The sequence below is a fragment of the Tachyglossus aculeatus genome, chromosome 13 (assembly GCF_015852505.1).
Source record: "Tachyglossus aculeatus isolate mTacAcu1 chromosome 13, mTacAcu1.pri, whole genome shotgun sequence".
Lineage (NCBI taxonomy): Eukaryota > Metazoa > Chordata > Mammalia > Monotremata > Tachyglossidae > Tachyglossus > Tachyglossus aculeatus.
The window spans coordinates 22,096,390-22,115,939 of record NC_052078.1 but is presented as its reverse complement, the minus strand read 5'-3'; the positions used below and the strand labels follow the sequence as shown (position 1 = coordinate 22,115,939).

Sequence of the window (19,550 nt, the reverse complement as noted above, 5' to 3'; positions counted from 1 at the left end):
AATCATGGGAAAACAACATCTCAGATTGATCATTGCATTGAGGAAATTTAATCTAGTAGCTCTGATTAATCGCTTCCACTTCCATTTGCCTCAAGACTCGCTTTGGGGGGGAATTCAGGAGCTCACCCCAGAAACCCCAAGATTTCCACAGATCTTAAACAGCCCTTGCCAGTCCAATTTTATTGTGACCCTATTTTCACCAAAAGCTAAAGTGGTAAGGGTCTCTCCTGGCTCCGGGAGAGAGCCAGGTGATTGATTTCTCTGCCCACCCCCTCCCTTTAATCCCCTCTCCTCCCACTTCTGGGTGCTATCTGAGAATCATCAACATCCCAGACATAAAGTGTTGTCTTGCATCCTCCCTGCCTAGTGAAAGATGAAGTCCAAACCCTATTTTGCCACTGATATGAAACCTTGTAATTCTAATGTCCTGCCCAACTGGTCCTCTGCAGTTCTATTTTTCACTTGTGATGTTGATGTATGGGATTCCTCTTTATTAATTTTAAAATCCAAACAAGAATGGAGTGCCAGGCCCATCATGATACATGACTTCTGCCCTTAGGAGCCTTCCTTTCTCCTTTCCCGAGGTGTCAGGGTATCTGTCAAACTCCGGCAGATCCTCAGATGTGGCAGCGGTAAAGTCTTAAATCCCCAGGAAAAAGGGGAGATTCTGCTCCTTCATGTTTGAATCAGTGCTCACACTAATATTGACTATCAGCTGGAGAAAGGTTTTCTGGATTCTCTGAAGAACTACGGGAATAGCTGGGGTACCTCCCCTACTCAGACTACATTCCCTCAAGGATCCCCAAGTTTTCCTTTTGTTTTTAAATGGCATTTGTTAAGTGCTTACTCTGTGCCAGGCAGGTTTTGATACAAGCTAATCAAGTTGGACACAGTCCATGTCCCACGAGGGGTTTAGTCTTAATTCCCATTTTACAGATGAGGGAACTGAGGCACAGATAAGTGAAGTGACTTGGCCAAGGTCACAGAGCAGACAAGCGGTGGAGCCAGGATTAGAACCAACCAGTCAATGATGTTTATTGAGTTCTTACTGTGTGGAGAGCACTATATTTTGCACTAACGTGAGAACAAGGCAATGGAGTTGGTAGATATGGTCCTCGCTCTCAAGGACTTCCTTTTTATTAAGGGAGCTTACATTCTAGGTTCAATAGAAGCAGTTTGGGCCTGGGAATCAGAGGACCTGGATTCTAATCCCACTGTAATTAATAACTGTTTGCTGACTTGGGCAAGTCACTTCTCTCTGTGCCTTAGTTTCCTCAACTTTAAAATGGGGATTAAATGCCTGTTCTCCTTCTGTAAATTCCTTAGGCGCAGGGAACCTGTCTACTGAGTCTATCGTTTTGTACTCACCCATATGCTTAGGACAGTGCTCTGCACATAGTGAGCACTCACTAAATATCAATCAATCAATCAGTGGTATTTAATGATCATTAACTATGTACAGAGAACTGTACTAAGCACTTGGGAGAGTACAATACAACAAAATTAGCGGTCACATTCCCTGCACATAATGAGCTTACAGTCATTGATTGATTACTATCCACCCATTGCATTCACCCACAAACTTCCAGTTGTGGAACTGGAACTAGACCATGAGGCAGTTTAATGGTGGCTAGTTCACAGCTCACCATGCCTAATATAGAATACAGAAAAAGCGTGGGCACCTGAAGATGCACAAAAGAATGAATGAAAAGATAGAATGTGGTGGGGGAACGGGGAAGATATAACATGATGAGATGCTCAATGTCCTTGGAAAGTGATTGAGCCAGGTCTCTTAAAAGATGCTGGAAAACAAAAGAAAACAGGAGTTCAATAATGAGATCTATTCTGTAGAGAATGTCCGAAATGTCCTAGATTTTCATCACCTGATTTCCTTAAGCCATGTGTTATAAAACCTAAATCTATAAAACCGTCTGGGAAGGCCCCAAGGGGAAATTGAAAACAACTTTGCAATGAGGAAAATCAACTTTTAAAGCTTTTGCAGTGTAACTCCCGCCAGCCAGCAGCAAATCTCTGCCATATGTCCATCCCAAGGAACATTGTGAAAGATTCTCCACCGCCTTGGGAAGTTGTGGATACCAAGAGGACAGACTATAGCTTTCCAAAAGCAACTAAAAAAGATCAATATTAGCCCATTATGGCTATAATGGGCCAGGGAATTTCATTTAAAATATTCCAGACTCGTGTTAGAGGCTGGGAGAAGCTTCAGGGAAAGAATGTGTGTCCTGTTCACTCTTTTTTTTTTATGGTGTTTGTCTAACACCTACTATCTGTCAAACACTTTACAGGAAAGTACATGTTAATCAGGCTAGATACAGTCCCTGTCCCACGTGGGGCTCAAAGTCGAAGCAGCGTGGTCTAGTGAACAGAGCACAGACCTGGGGGTCAGAAGCACCTGGTTTTTCATTCAATCGTATTTATTGAGCGCTTACTGTGTGCAGAGCACTGTACAAGGTTTCTAATCCTGGCTCTGCTACTTGTCTGCAGTGTGACCTTGGGCGGGCCACTGAATATCTCTGTGCCTCAGTTCATCCAGTGGAATTTAACTGAGCGCTTACGGTGTACAGAGCACTGTTCTAAGCGTACAGTATAACAATAAACAGACACATTCCCTGCCCACAGTGAGTTTACAGTTCCCTCACCTGTAAAATGGGGATTAAGACTGTGAGCTCCCTCTGTGGCACAGAGACTGTGTCCTTCCTGATCTGCTTATACCCACCCCAGCACTTAGTATAGCAAATACCGCAATTATTATCATTATTATTATGTAGGAGAGAGAACAGGTTATTGAATCCCTCTTTTGCACACAGCAGGCAAGTGGCAGAGCCGGGATTAGGACCCAGATCCTCTGGCTCCCAAGCCCATGTCGTTTCCACAAGGCCCCACTGCTTCCCACTCTCGTTTCTCTCCGGCAGTTAAGTTCCCGACAAGGATTTTTAGCAGGGTGTAAATCACTCAATTTACGTATGACACAGTGTTTGACGTATCATAGATTCTCCTGGAAGAGCTCTCCAAGTTAAATTTGTATTTTATACTGATGCCGGTGCGCTTCGATAGATCGATCGATCAATCAGTGGTGTTTATTGAGCGCTTAACAGAGTACAGCAAAATTAGCGGACACATTCCCTGCCCATAACGATCAGATAACAGCCGATGATCAACAAATCTGCACCAAGGGAAACTTAAGCTACAAGAGGTTTCTAGCAATCAATTGATTTTAACTTTAAGAAGATCAGTGAACCCAAATGCAACTGTGGTGTTTATCTAGCTGGGTTTACTCTTTTAATTTAGCATCTTCAACTCAAAAACCCTGATCCTGAAGTTCCTAATGCTGAACACTGTAACCTCACTTACCCTGGATTATTTCAGCAGAAACTCTAGATGTAAACCTTCAAGTTATTTGTCCTGATGCAATGCTCATAATAATAATAATGATAATGGTATTTGCCAAGCACTTACTATGTGCCACACACTGTTCTAAGTGCTCAGGAAGATACAAGGTAATCAAGTTGGACTCAGTCCCTGTCCCACATGGGGCTCAGAGTCTCAATCCCCGTTTTACAGGTGAGGTAACTGAGGCCCAGAGAAGTGAAGTGACTGGCCCAAGGTCACACAGCAGACAAGTGAACATTCCATAGTTTTTTTGTTTGTTTCTTTCGATCCTTTTGTAAACTCAATATGCCGAATTTTGCTTAAACTGAGCCAAGTAACAGGTCCCGGTGTAACAATAAAACTCTAGGAAAGGCAGCAGGTTGTATAGGTAACGACTTAGGAGCAAAATCACTGCCCTAAAACTGCCACCTACTCTGCTTCTTCCTATGAATTTATAATCTCTTCTGGTGACCGATGAGGGAAGGAGGAAGATTCTCTCGAGGAGTACCCAGGGGAATCCTGACTCGGCACATTCCGGGCACAGCGCATTACTGGATGCGACAGACAGACTGATAGTTCTGCATGGCCAGAGACTTCTGTCACCATCGCAGTAACCTCTGCACTGTCCCTGTGCATCATCATCATCAATCGTATTTATTGAGCGCTTACTGTGTGCAGAGCACTGTACTAAGCACTTGGGAAGTACAAGTTGGCAACGTATAGAGACAGTCCCTACCCAACAGTGGGCTCACAGTCTAAAAGTCACTCCAGGCATTTGGATCTGTTCCCTTTAGGCACGTGAAATTCACCCCACCTCCAGCCCCACAGCACTTGGGTCCATATCCACAAATTTATTTCTATTAATGTCCGTCTCCCCTTCTAGACTGTGAGCTCCCTGTGGGCAGGGAATGCGTCTACCAACTCGGTTGTATTGTACTCTCCCAAGCCCATAGTACAGTGCTGAGCACATAGTAAGTGCCCAATAAATGCCACTGATTGATTATGAGCAGGGAACACGTCCACTAACTCTGTTGGATCATACTCTCCCAAGCGCTTAGTACAGTGCTCTGCCCACCTTAAGAACTCAGTAAGTACCACTGACCAACTGATTGATTGAGATCTTAGAGGTATTTTGTTCTGCAACTATAGACTGTACCCATTCTCCCTACAGGTTATCTTACAATCAATCAATCAATCGTATTTACTGAGCGCTCACTGTGTGCAGAGCACTGTACTAAGCGCTTGAGAAGTACAAGTTGGCAACACATAGAGATGGTCCCTACCCAATAGTGGGCTCACAGTCTAGAATGCATTCATTGTGCAAAATGCAATCCTTGTACATATTTACTAGTCCATTTATTTTGTTAATGATGTGCATTTAGCTTTAATTCTATTTGTTCTGACGACTTGACACCTGTCCACATGTTTTGTTTTGTTGTCTGTCTCCCCCTTCTAGACTGTGAGCCCGTTGTTGGGTAGGGACCGTCTCTATAGGTTGCCAACTTGTACTTCCCGAGCGCTTAATACAGTGCTCTGCAAACAGTAAACGCTCAATAAATACGATTGAATGAATGAATGAATTCATTAGGGCCAGGAGGACTGGGTGGGAGAGTGTGAATAGTTGAATACAAACCATCACCACTATTGTCAAAATTTAGGAGCATATTAGGAGCACGTTTTCCCTCCCAACCATTGGTGTCTGAGCAATGTCCAATCACTCAATCAATAGTATTTACTGAGTGGTTACAGTATGCAGAGCCCTGTTCTAAGCACTTGGGAGAGTACACTACAATAGAGTTGGTAGATATGCGCCCTGCCCATAACGAGCTTTCAGTCTAGAGGGGAAGACATTAATATAAATCAATAATTTTTGGATATGTACCTGCGCGCTGTGGGGCTGAAGGTGGTGTGAATCGTAAATGGTACAGATGCAAGGGTAGAGACAGTGCCGAAGGGAAAGGGAGTTAGAAAAAAGAGGGCCTCCATCAGGGAAGCATTCTTGGAAGGAGATGTGATTAGAAGGAGGTCCTGCTTTAATGGTAGAGCCCAGGAAAGATACACTGCTGTATTTTCCTGGACATCTGGGTTCTAATCCCAGCTCTACCACTTGCCTGCTGTGTGACCGTGGGCAAGTTGTTTGACTTGTCTATGCCTTAGTTTCCTCACCTGTAAAATGGGGATTAAATGCCCATTCTCCCTCCCCCTTGGTCTCTGAACCCCAATAGAGGAAGGGGACTTTGGCCTATCTGATCATCCTATGTGGAACCCAGGATTCATCCCAATTTTGGGCAAATAGTAAAGAAGCTCAGAAGTTTCTCGGCTGAGAAGGAGCGTGACCTAATGAAAAGAGCATAGGCCTGGAAGTCAAAGGACCTGGGTTCTAATCCCAGCTCTGCCACTTTTTCATTCATTCATTCATTCATTCATATTTATTGAGCGCTTCCTGTAGGCAAAGCACTATACTAAGCACTTGGAAAGTACAATTCAGCAATAGAGACAGTTCCTACCCACACTGGGCTTACAGTCTAGAGGTGGGGGGGCAGGGCTTGGCCTACTGGGTGACCTTAGGCAAGTCGCTTAACTTCTCTGGGCCTCAGTTACCATATCTGTAAAATGGGGATTCAGACTGTTAGCCCTAAGTGGGACAGGGACTGCGTCCAACATTTTATCTACCCCAGTGCTTAGTACAGTGCTTGGCCCCTAGTGCTGAACAAATACCATTAAAGAAAAATTAAATAGTAAGTTGTCTTCTCCTCCCTTCCTCCCCTTCCTTCTCTCCTCTTCCTCCTCCGCCTCTAGTTATTGTAGTTGCTGTTGACGAGAGGGAACCTCCAAGATGGGAGACTTAATAGGGGAGAGAGTGTCTGGGGAGGGAGTTTTCTGGCTGAGTAATCAGAAAGCATCTTAGGAATGATGGTCTTTGGACCCAGAAGAATGTTTTCATTCTTCGTATTTCCCCTTCATTCTCTCATTTAGAGAATCACCGAGCACCTATCTGTTACACCTTGGAAGCGCAGCTTACATCTTTATGGACAGAAATACTGAAAAATGTTCTCAGCAACAGTGGATCAAAATTCCCCTTATATTAGGCGTGACACTGCTCAATCTGAAATTGAAAAAAGAGACAAGCACTTTCAACATCCAGTGAACCAGTGCTTCAGAGCTGTCGAGTAATTGCGATGGTTTAATGGGGAAATCAAAATCAGATCCATGGTGTAGCTGATTTAGGAACTTCAGACTGCCCCAATTACTTTTATAACAAGGGATATCAATTTTGTTTATTAAGCTAGGAATAAACCATTCTGAAAGGTTCCATTAACTAAGAGAGCTGCATGAAAGAAGACTCTTTAAATCAGTATTGAAGATATTAGGAAATTCATGTGTCTTATTAACCCTTGGAGACAAGAGGACATAAAGAGAAGCAGGGTGGCCTAATAGAAAAAGTCAGAAGGACCTGGATTCTAATCCTGGCTCTGCCACTTGTCTGCTGGGTGACCTTGGGCAAGTCACTTCACTTCTCTGCCTGTTACCATTTCTGTAAAATGGGGCTTTAAGACTGCAAGCCCTTTGTGGGACATGACCTATGTCCAACCTGATTAGCTTGCATCTACTCTAGTGCTTAGTATTATTGTCATTATTATTATTACTATTAATCAGATTTATTAAGCACTTTACCGCATGCAAAGCACTATACTAAGTGCTTGGGAAAGTACAGTATAACTAGACAGTCACATTCCCTGCCCACAGCAAGCTCACAGTCTAGAGGACAGTGCCTGGAACACAGTAAGTGCTTAAATACCATTTTTTTAAAAAAGAGAGAGAAACCAAAGAACTCAGGAGTCTCTTTTCTGATACAGTTCTGTTCTTGTAGCCTCTACAGATGACAGCGCTGCAGAGCGGAAAAACAGAAGTCTCCACGCAGGCCTAATTGTGGGCATTTTAATCCTGGTCCTTGTCATCGCTGCTGCTGTGCTGGTGACAGTCTACATGTACCACCATCCCACCTCAGCTGCCAGTATCTTCTTCATCGAGGTGAGTGCTGCCCATCAATCAGTGGTATTTACTGAGCACCTACTCAGTGCAGACCACTGTATAGCAGATTTAGGGGAATATTACAGAAAAGACACACACACATTGCCCACCCTCAAGGAGCTTACAGTAAGTCAAGCAGTCAGTTGTATTTATTGAGCGCTTATAATAATAATTGTGGTATTTGTTAAGTACGTACTACATGCCAGGCATTGTACTAAGTGCTTGGGTGGTAGGCAAATTGGGTTGGCTACAGTCCCAGTCTCACATGGGGCTCACAGTCTAAATCCCCATTTTACGGATAAGGTAGCTTAGGCACAGAGAAGTGAAGTGACTTGCCCAAGCGTTTGGGCAAATACAATATAACCGACACAGTCCCTGCCCACAATGAGCTTAGAGAAACGTTGTCAACCTCCTTTCCTCCCATACTGCCGATGGGATTTCTACCTGTTCTGAGCGCATGAAGAAATAACGGATAGGTGGGCTTTCACTCTTGCTCTACTACCTTTTTTTCTTGGGAATCATGGAAGAAATGAGTGGGGTCAACCCCCATTTAACTCAGGCCTAAACTTCTCTGGCCAATTATGCCTAGATATCTTGGTTCTCTTTCGTTGTGACTTGAGGCGGGGTGCGGAGGGAGAATATGGACTTTCTAATAAGACTGACTGCCCTCTTGAGTGGGGTAGGTGTTTCCCTCCTTGAGGCTGGAGGGTGGGACAGGATCACAAGTTCTCTGGCCAAGGGATGGCATCTTCCAAGATGAGACAATGAACATTCCCGCCACCCAACCGTGTCATAGTGGAACCCTGCTCATGTCAGGCAGGACTACATCCGCTTCTGTGGGGGATCAGAGGCGACATTATTAGTATTATTATTATCATCATTATTAAATCAAGTGCTTCCTATGTGTCAGGCACTATTCTAAGCGCTGGGTTGATGCATGTTAATCAGGTCAGGAGCAGTGTGGCCTAGTGGATAGAGCCAAGGCCTAGGAGTCAGAAGGACCTGGGTTCTAGTTGGGCTCTGCCACTTGTCTGCTGTGGGATCTTGGCCAAGTCACTTCACTTCTCTGAACCTCAGTTACCTCATCAGTGAAATGGCGCTTATGACTGAGACCCATATGGGACATGGACTATGTCCAATCTGATTACCTTATATCTACCCCAGCGCTTAGAACAGTGCCTGCCACATAGTAAGTGCTTAGGACCGTGTCTGGCACAGAGTAAATGCTTAACAAATACCATAAAAAAAAGTCAGACACAGTCCCTGCCCCAAATGAGGCTCACAGTCTAATTAGGAGGGAGAATGGATATTAAATTTTACATATGAGGAAACTGAAACCCAGAGAAGTGTGAAATGACTTGGTCATGGTCTCACAACAGACACGCGACAGAGAAGCGATTAGAACCCAGGTCCTTTGAATCCCAGGCCCGGGCTCTAACTGCTAGCCACGCATCTTCCCATGGCTCATCCTTTCCTCCAGTTGCAGGTAGGCCCGGGCTGACTCAGAAATTCTGCCCCTTGGGGCTCATCTCAGAGGGGGGACCCTGGCCAAGCTTCCATTTCCGCCCACTCGGGTTTGCTGCAACCCGAGACCGTCCTGCTGTGTGACCTCATGGAAGTCACTTAACTACTCTGTGCCTCCCTTTCCCCATCTAAAAATGGAGATATTGTTTCTTCCTCTCCCTCTCCCTGTAATCCCCCCACCCCGCCTCGTGATACAGGGATTGTGTTCAATTTACCTATATTGTAGCTATTCCAGTGCGTAGTGCAGAGTTGGCATGTAGGAAGCACTTTGCAAATGGCATTTGTTAAGTTTTTACTACGTGTGTCAGAGGCTTTTAAGGAAGTCAGGGAGTAAAAGAGAATAATTAGCAAGGAAAAACAGATCCCGTCCTTCCCACATCACTGCCTGATGAAGTGTTTTCTAATTGATTTGTTAGTAATCGTGTGCCAATGAATTTTAATCCCAAACTCTGAAACCAACAGGAAACTGTGTTCTCCAGGCTGACCTCATGTTCTGGCAAGTAATTGTTGCCTTTTAGTCTGTGCAACATTTCTTTGAAAAACAAAGGCATCAGAACTGTTTTCATTGGAGTTCATTAGCAACATGTCAGTTCAATCAGCTTCTACCTAGCAAAAGTTCTGCTTTGATGGGGTCATTTCTCTCCCACCTTTTTTTTTTCTTTTTTAGAAATGGTATTTGTTAAGCACTTACTATGCACTATGTACTAAGCACTGGGGTAGATACAGGCTAATCAGGTTGGATGCAGTCCACTTTCCACATGGGGCTCTCAGCTTTAATCCCCATTTTTGAGATGAGGGAACTGAGGCCTGGAGAAGTTAATCGACTTGCCCAAGTTCAGACAGCAGACAAGTAACGGAGCGGGGATTAGAAGCCAGGGCCTCTGATTCCTGGACTTGTGCTCTATGCACGAGGCTTCGCTGCTTTCTCTTAGGAGGCAGGAGGAGAGTGGTCCAGAAAGATGGTGCATGGCTAGATCTTCCAATAAATGGAGGAGTGAAAGACGTATTGGAGCTGGGGACCAGCTTTCTCCTTTAGGTCGGAGCCTGGTTGTCCTCCCTAATTGAGCGAGAGCTTTGTGGATGTGCCTTAGCCCTGCCTTGGTGATGTAAAGCTACTTTTCAGCCCTTTGAGTTGCTTTGAGGGTTTGTTCAACCAGGGAAGAAGTCCTGATTGCTTTCTATTTGTATTTATTTTTTGTCTGGCACTTAGTAAGTGCTTAACTTTTATTTCTTTATATTAATGTCTTTCACCCCCTCTGGACTGTCGGCTCATTGGGGGCACGGAATGTGTCTATTATTATGTTGCTGACTCTCCCAAGTGCTTAGTACAGTGCTCTGCACACAATAAGCTTTCAACAAAATATCATTGATTGAGTACTTATTATGTGCCAGGCATTGTCCTGAGCACTGGGATAGATGCAAGATAATCAAGTTGGACACAGTCTCTGTCCCACATGGGGCTCACAGTCTTAATCCCCATTTTGCAGATGAAGTAACTGAAGCACAGAGAAGCTAAGTGATTTTCCCAGGGTCACACAGCAGACAAGTGGTGGAACTGGGATTAAACCCAGGTCCTTCTGACTCCTAGGCCTATGCTCTATCTACTAGGCCACGCTGCTTCTCCGTTGAGTGCAGAGCACTGTGCTAAGTCCCTCTGGAATGCAAGCTCGTTGTGGGCAGGGGATGTGTCTGTTTACTGTTATTTTGTACTCCCCCAAGGGCTTAGTACAATGCTGTGCACGTAAGTGCTCAATAAATATGACTGAATGAATACAACATAGCAGAGTTGGTAGACACATTCCCTGCCCGCAGTCTGGAGGGAGAGACAGACATCAATATAAATCAGTAAATTACAGCTATGTACACAGGTGTTGTGGACGTGACAAAAAAAAATCGAAAGGGCAAGAGCGACACAGTACAAGTAGAGGAAATGAGGGTTTAGTTGGGGAATGCCTACTACATGGAAGGCAGGAGATGAGGAGAAAGATGACTGTAAGGGTCAGTACACCTTTTGGCTGAGATGGTACCTCTAGGCCCAGGAACATAGGTCATCAGAGGAATGCTGATCCTTCCTGATCCGCTGGAGAGCCCGGTGGATTTCCTCTCTTTGGCTTTTCCCTGCAGTTCAGTTAGCATAACTAGGCCATTTCCACAGCTGCAGTTGCTCCCAGCCACGTTGACCCTCAAGAATTACATTTCTCTCCTATTTTATTCCCTGCACAACTCACTTGACTTTACCTGTCCACTCTCCATGAGACGATACTTTATTTCTCCCCTTGACACCATTAGAACTATTGAACATAAAAACTTTCTTTGGAGTTTTCTGCCCTCTCTCCTCTGCAAGTATTTACACGAGCTCATTATTTCAGGCCAGCTCATATCGAAATGTCACATTTGTTTGGAAAGAGAAAGACCCCAGTGACATTATTCATAGAGGAAAAAAATGTAATAAATGGCCAGGTAGACAGAAAAAAAAAATCTTAAGAGAAGTTCCACTGGGCGTCCAACAAACAGAACAAAATATTCTAAAAACAACATAAAAAATACAAACATTTCAGACACTGCAATGGTCATGATCTTGGTGGTCTAATGCACAACTTCCTCAAGAAAGAATTGTCTCTTTCTTCCCAGGAACTATGGGATCATTGCAGCAAAATCTCTCTCCAAACATCCACCCACCCCACCCCGGTCTTTTAAAGCTTAGCTTTTTGCCTTATGAGATTCCCATAAACCCCTCTTCTTTGTGTATTAACAGTTTTAAGAGCAGCAGGGTTAATGACCCACAGTGAGAGCGGGCTAACACAATTACACAATAATTAATTTATCCATTAATCTGTGTGTAGGCAGTGTAAAACACACAGCAGCCTGGATCTAACATATGCCTGGCAAAAGGCCAACCTTGATGTGCCAATTCTTGTGTACGGCTTAATAGGGACAGAGGAATGTCTTGTGTAAGGAGATGTGAGTCTGTTAGAGGGGTTTTGAATCGATCGATGGTATTTATTGAGTATTTACTATGTGCAGAGCACTGTACGAAGTGCTTGGGAGAGGACATAAAATGGAGCAATTGTGAAAATGACTAAGATTCTTTCATTCATTCATTCAGTCGTATTTATTGAGTGCTTACTGTATGAAGCCAAGAAGCCAGGATCTATGAACACAAGGTTTCCCTAGTCTAAATAATGGCTCTAGGAAGTGTGTTATCACTAGACTCAGGAGAGTCACATTGATGATTATTTCAACGAAATGCCTTACGAAGCACTTGACAGTCATTAAGCTCAGGTTTTCATCCAGAAAGCAAAACTCCATCCCGTTCTTCCATAAAGCCTGGTTTGACCACACGGTTAGTATGGAACACCAATAAGGAATTAGTGAACATTCCGCCAAAAGCATGTGTCTCTCTGGATAGAATTCAATCACCGTTGTGGGCAGGGAATGTGTCTGTTTATTGTTCTAGTTGTTTAGCGCTTAATACAGTACTTTGCATACAGTAAGCGCTCAATAAATAGGATTGAATGCATAAACAATGACAGAGAAGACAGTTGTGTACCCTCCCATGGCTTCGATTCAGGGACACGTATTATTGCATGAGGTTGCCTCAAAGTGGGGTTCAACAAGAATGTAACCTCAGTTTTTGGAGAACTAGGCATGTCTCTCTGTGTTGCTTATTGAGTTCAAACCCACTAGTATCTCTTGCTCAGATCTATAGATTTGGGGCATTGTTCCCTTTCTGTGCGGGGCTGAAGGGTTTTTGGTTGCTTTTTTTTTTTAATGGTGTTCGTTAAGCATTTACTATGTGCCAGGAACTGTAGTAACTGCTGGAATAGATCCTGTAACCATGTACAAGTCCAGACAGGTGTTCCCTTTGCTCTAGTTAATCAATCAGTGAACGGTACTGATTGAGCAGGGCATTGTGCTTAAGGCTATTTTTAAGGGTATTTGTTAAGCAGTTACTCTGTGCCAGGCACTGTTCGAAGAGCTGGGCTAGGTACAAGCTAATCATTTTACAGAGGAGGGAACTGAGGCCCGGAGAAGTGAAGGGACTTGCCCAGTCACTCAGCAGACAAGTGGTGGAGCCAGGATTGGAACTTAGGTCCTTTGATTCCCAGGTGCATATTCTTTCTGCTAGGCCACCCTGCCTTCCCTCTTCAGCCCACCTCCTAAAGAGAAAAAAATAGCCTGAAACAAAGACCTCGTCTTAATGGTAGCTTTTAAGCGCTTACTATATGCCAGTCACTGAATTAACCACTGGGGTACACACAAGCTAATCAGATCAGATAGAGTCCATGTCCCACATGGGGCTCACAGTATTAATCCCCGTTTTACAGATGAGATGATTGAGAAGTTAAGGGGTTTGTTCAGGGTCACACAGCAGACGATTGGTGGAGCCAGGATTAAAACCCAGGTCCTTATGACTCCCAAGCCCTCTCCTCTAGGCCACCCTGCTCTGCCACATCGCCAGCTCATATGCATTTTATATTTCAAGTGAAAGTTTGGGTGCGATACCTTTTGCCTTCCAATTGATCGATTGAGGGCACCCGATTTTAAAGGAAAATCCATATGGTGGGGAGGGGGGAAAGCTTTTTAAAAGTCAAGAGGAAGGGGACTTGCAGAAATAAGAAATCGCTACCATCTAGTGGAAACCAAGGTACCTGAGACATTTATTACAATAATGAAAAATAGGAAGGAAGCAAAAAAGGCAGAGTCTTGGAACTAAGGACTGTCATCATCAGTAGCAGCGCTGATGGAATGCCTAATCTGTGCAAGCCACTAAACCAGCTGCTTGGAAACATGCGCTAGAAATAAAAGAAATAGGGCCTGCCCTCAAACAGGCAGTTGCCATGTCTCAACAAGCCGAAAAGGCCAGGATTCTTCTGTCCAAAGAGACAAAGACTGAGAAGAGAAGTGACTGATGTGTGAAAAAATCATGATGGGCGTGAAACTGTTGTTCATCAAATCTCAAATGATGATCAGTCAGTGATATTTAAAGAAGCAGTGTAGCCTAGGAGAAAGAGCACGGAGCTAGGATTAGATCCAAGGTCTAATTCCCAGGCCAGCGCTCTTTCCACTAAGCCACGATGCTTCTCACTAAGCCAGACTACAGCTTGTCTGCTGTTTGACCTTGGGCAAGTCACTTAAGTTCTTTGTGCCTGAGTTTCTGCAGCTGTGAAATAGGGATTCAGTACTTGTTCTCCCTCATTCATTCATTCAGTTGTACTTATAGAGCACATACCATGTGCAGAGCACTGTTCAAAGCACTTGGGAGAGTTCAACAATGAACAGACATATTCCCTGCCTACGGTGTAGACCGTGAACCCATTTTGGGACAGGGACTCATGTATCACCTGATTAACGTGAACCCTGACACTTTGAACAGTGCTGGAGACATAGTAAGTGCTTAATAAATATTATTATTAGTACTATTGTCATTACAATATGAGGTCTTCTGATACCCAGAAGAATGTGCTTTCCATTGGACCAACAACATGGCTTACTCTCCCAGTAGGACAAGAGGGCAGCCCGGGTCTCCTTTAGTGAGGGGTAAGCACATGGAACTCATTATCTCAGGAGGTTATGCAACCTGAAAATGTCAACATATCCTAGAGGCATTTTGGATAACTCCATGCACTAGAGGTCCATGATGGGATTTCCCAAAATAAAATTGGGTGTATAAAAGAAAAGGGCAAGGGCCTCAGAAGATGTGAGTGTCAGGAGAGTCCCTTTATCCTGTGCTTTCACCACAGGATTCTGGTGATGTTAGGAGACAGAGAATTGTAATGCTAGGATGTTCTCCTTTAGCCAGGAGGAAAAACGGATCAGCCTTTGGTTTTCTCCAGAAGAAAAGGCAGAATCCAGGGTCTAACCCCAAATAAATATATGACATTTACTTAAGGCCATGAGGGAAGAGCCAAGGCTAGGAAATGGATGGATAAGAGATGATCTTAATGTAGCATTGTGTGGTAGATTAGAAGAACAGTGACAGAAGGCAGAGATAACAGTAAGACAGAAAGTATTTGTGGAAAACTCAGTATGCCTATAGTGGGTATCTAGAGATTCCCCTCATGTACAGTCAAACATTTCTTAAGCACAACATGGGTTGAGAGGCTTTAGGTGGGGCGGGGGGGGGGGGGGGGGCGGCGGGACACACCAAAATCACTTTACATATCAAATGTCTTGTATTCCCTCCATTATATTGTTGTATTTTACTCTCTGAAGCTCTTAGTCTCTTAGTGCAGGGCTCTGCACGCAGTACCATTGACCGATAAATGTGATTTGCAGCCTACATGCACAGGTTCTCTTGACAGTTAGAAATGGCCAGCTTTGGGAGAAAAAAAGTATGTTAAAGAATATGTTAAATGGTAACTAAAACACCGCTGAATCTCAGGGAAAAAATGCTTTAGGGTAAGCTACCAATTTCATAAGCCGTGGGTTGAACATCAGTCAAAAAGATGTTTTTGTTATTAAAGAAAAAGGATGTACTCTACCCAAGAATGAAGTGCATAGTCAAAGAGTATCAGCCTGGATGTTGCAATCTAGTTTGGGGAAGTCTGAAGAAATCACTAACCTGATTGAGCAAGAAGCTGGCAGTCTTAAATTCCAATGTAATAATAATACTTGTGGTATTTTTGAAGCACTTACTAAATGCCAAGCACTGTGCTAAGCACTGGGAAAGATATAAGATAATCAGGATGGACACAGTCCCTGTCCCACATGGGGCTCACTGTCTATAAGACACAGTGAGCCCATTGTTGGGTAGGGATTGTCTCCATTTGTTGCTGAATTGTACTTTCCAAGCAGTATAGTGCTCTGCACTCAGTTAAGTGCTCAATAAATATGATTGAATGAATTACCTTAGACAGAAAGAACTTGCTGGAAATGTAGGTCATTTATCTCAGCATTGACTTGCCAAACAAGGTGTGAATATTTCCTTCAATCAATTGTATTTGTTGAGTGCTTACAGTATGTTCTACTATGGCACTGCATTAAGCGCTTGGGAGAGGAAAATACAGCAGAGTTGGTAGAGAGCTTGCAGTCTAAAGGGGGAGACAGACCTTAATATAAATAAATTATGGATATTTACATGAAGTTCTCTGGGGAACTTTCAGTTCATTCATTCATTCAATCATATTTATTGAGCACTTACTGTGTGCAGAGCACTGTACTAAGCGCTTGGGAAGTACAACTTCAAAAATACAGGGTTCTGGAATGATTTCCCTAAATCCTGGGGGATCAGCTAGTTGCCTGTGGGTTGTTTAGGTTTCCTGAATTTCTAAGGCAAGTGGGAGTCTTAATGAAGTCCTTCTTTTCTGACAAAATTTGTCCCATCTCTTGAAGGGGGAAGAGAACCTGGATAAATGAAATCCACATTAAAAAATAAAAATTGTACCCAAGTTTCAACCAATCCTCACCCCACCAAGCCTCTCATAAAAGTTGCTTATAAAAAGGGCCCTGAAGGGAATATGTCTGTTATATTGTAACCTCCTAAGTATTTATTACAGTGCACTGCATGACATGCTCAATAAATATGATTAATTGAGTGATTGCTCCTTCCCCTTCCTCAGCTCCCCTGCCCTGTAGAGATGGGAGTGAGGGACAAGCAGACTGAAGCCTGAGTAAAGGAAGATTAAAAAGGAGAAGGGCAATTGGGCCTGGAATGGTTTAGCTTGTATTCTTTCCAGGTCAGGGAAACTGCCATTTCTCTATAGGAGAACAGTGCATGCTGGATCCCTAGAATGAAAGCAGTGTGGCTTAGTGGAAAGAGCAAGGGCCTGAGAGTCAGAGGACCTGGGTTCTAATCCCGGATCCACCATTCCTTGCCTTGGGATCATGGGCAAGTCACTTAACTACTCTATGCCTCAGCTTCTTCGATTGTAAAATGTTCTCCCTCCTATTCAGATTGTGAGCCCCATCTTGGATGGGGACTAATTAACTTGGCCTTCCCCAGCACTTAGAACAATGTTTGACATCTAGTAAGTGCTTCACAAATACCACCAAAAAAAAACCCAACCTGGAATGGAGAGGGAGAGGTTAGTCTGATAGATGGTCCCTCTGTAATCATGAGGATGGTTGTCTAGGAGATGGACCATGGGCGTGGCCCAGAATTTGGTGTTAAGATTCACATTTTGGCACATATTTTAAACTGTAAGATCCTTGTGGGCAGGGAATGTGTCTACCAACCATGTACTATTTGTTCTCTCTCAAGTACTTAGTAAAGTGTTCTACAAATGGTAGGTGCTCAATAAGCACCATTGATTGTAGGCAAATCAGTCAGTAAGAGCAGGAACAGTGCACTTCATCTGCAGAATGAAGTTTTCATTGAAATGTGGATCTGCATAGAAAATAGCAATCTGTTGCTCCTTTCCCCAGGAAGCCCAGGGAAAGAAATGATAAAGTGTTGATAGTAGTTGATTAAATACAAAATGATTATGTCCCAGTGAGCACATCTGTTGAGGATTCATGAAATCCACCCACTGTTTTACATAATCCTGGGTTTTATTTTCCTCTGCCCAACAGGACAGTTGGATCCTTGAGGGGGGTTCTATGGGTGGGCGTTTTGGGGTTTCAATTTTATTAACAATCAATCAATGATATTTGTTTAGCACTGCGTATACCAAGAGCTTGGGAGAGTACAATAGAGTAGGTAGACCCAGTCCCTACCTTGAAGGAGTTTATAATCTAGTGGGGAAGACAGACATTAGATTTCCGGTAGGGGAACATGAGGATATAATGATATGTACGTAAGTGTTGTGGTAGAGGATCAAAGAAAGGACTTGCAGGGAATAGATTTAAGTGTGTGGATGATGTTTATGGGAGGGATGAAAGGGTAGGGACATGAGAGATTAGTCAGGGAAGGCTTCCTGGTGGAGATATGATTTGAGTAGAGCTTTGAAGATGTAGTCTACCAGGTAAGAAAGGAGTTAACCTGGTTGGCATTTCATGGAGCGAGTTAGAGTTTGAATCCAGAACCTGTGATTGGTGAGAGGATAATGATGGCTCCATTTGCCACTTAGAAACTTAAAGGGAAAAAGAAATCTGGTCTTCGCCATTCTGCTCACTCGTATGATTTAATTGTGTGGCCTTCTGTATTTCAAAAACCATGAAATGAGTGGTGTCTTAGTGGGGAAACAGCAGAGCTCAGAAAAGGAGATCTAATTTCCAGCTGTAAAATCAGTTAGGGCCCTGCAACCAGCTGTAAAATGCACTGCCACCGCTCAGTTGAACTTCAGTCTGCTGTGGAACTGAGGCCCGGGATGTTGTTTTATTGTGTGCTTGCTTATTCCCCAGCTAGCTTAAGGCAGGAACATGCAGGCCACAAGGTAAACATGGAGAAAAGAAATCAACCACCACATACCTCTCCCAAGGCCACGGCAGATTTGGGGTTGTTTACTGGCGGCTGAGTCTTTGCTTTCCTTCGGCTGTGCTCCCGGGCTCCAGCAGCATGCCCCGCACTCCTGACTTGATTAGAATCACCCTCTCAGAAACATCAGATTGCCTCTCCAGCCCATCCTCATTCCCACTAGGCATTTCCTGGAACATTCCCATTCTGCTCTAACCTAATTGCCATGTAAGAGTAACTTGGTTCAGGTAAAGGTGAGCTTTAAGTCCCTTTGGAAAGTCTAGTGGAACTGCCTTGGTGCACGCTGAAAGCCAGCTGAGGGGATGTTTGTATGTTATAATAATAATGATAATAATTGTGGTATTTGTAAGGCGCTTAACTATGTGCCAAGGCACTGTCTACTGTGTGACCTTAGGCAAATCACTTCACTTCTGTGCCTCAGTTACCTCACCTGTAAAATGGGGATTAAGACTGTGAGCCCCATGTAGGACATGGGCTGGGTCCAATCTGATTAGCTTGTATCCACCCAGCGCTTAGTACAGTACCTGGCAAATAGTAAGTGCTTAACAAACACCTTTTAAAAAAAAAAACCATACTAAGCACAGGGGTGGATACAAGGTAATCAAGTTGAACACGGTCCCTGTCCCACACAAGGCTCACAGTCTTAATCCCCATTTTACAGATGAGATCACTGAGGCCCAGAGAAGTGAAGTGACTCAGCCAAGCTTACACAGTACTTTCCCAAGCAATGTTCTGCACACAGTAGGTGCTCAATAAATACGATTGAATGAATAAATGAAGTGGCAGAGCCGGGATTAGAACCCAGGGCCGTGATCTATCCACCAGGCCATGCTGCTGCTTCTCATGTTATCAAGAAGAAGGCAGTGTTCTATTCACTAATGATATCTGATCCAAACAGTGATGGACTCTTTTGTGGTCAGTGATCAAAGATCAAAGTTAATTTGAAGAGTGCAAACAACAATCAATAAGGTTACATGGCAAAGAAAAACCACAGACTTGTTCAAGGGAATCAAGCCTGACAGAATTTTTTTACATTGTAGGAAGAATCATTGATCACAAAGATGCCCAGGACTATATAATAACTGTGCAGTCATTTGTCATACCGATAGGAATAGGAGAATCAAAAGCAGCATTTATAATTGATTTAAAATGCCTACAGCCCACTTGAACCATTCACACTGGACCAATAAGATGGCAAGCGTGACTATGTAACAATAGACAAGATGAAAGGAATATCTAAATAGTG

The 19,550-nt window shown here is 43.7% G+C and overlaps 1 protein-coding gene across 1 annotated transcript in view; it reads left to right on the top strand.

Annotated features, from left to right (window-relative positions):
* Nucleotides 1-19,550, top strand: part of PLXDC2 (plexin domain containing 2) — a 251,643-nt gene that overhangs the window by 220,736 nt on the left and 11,357 nt on the right. The window contains exon 13 of the mRNA XM_038755652.1: nt 7,262-7,422. Coding sequence (XP_038611580.1) covers nt 7,262-7,422 — 161 coding nt within the window. The remainder of the gene's footprint in view (nt 1-7,261; nt 7,423-19,550) is intronic.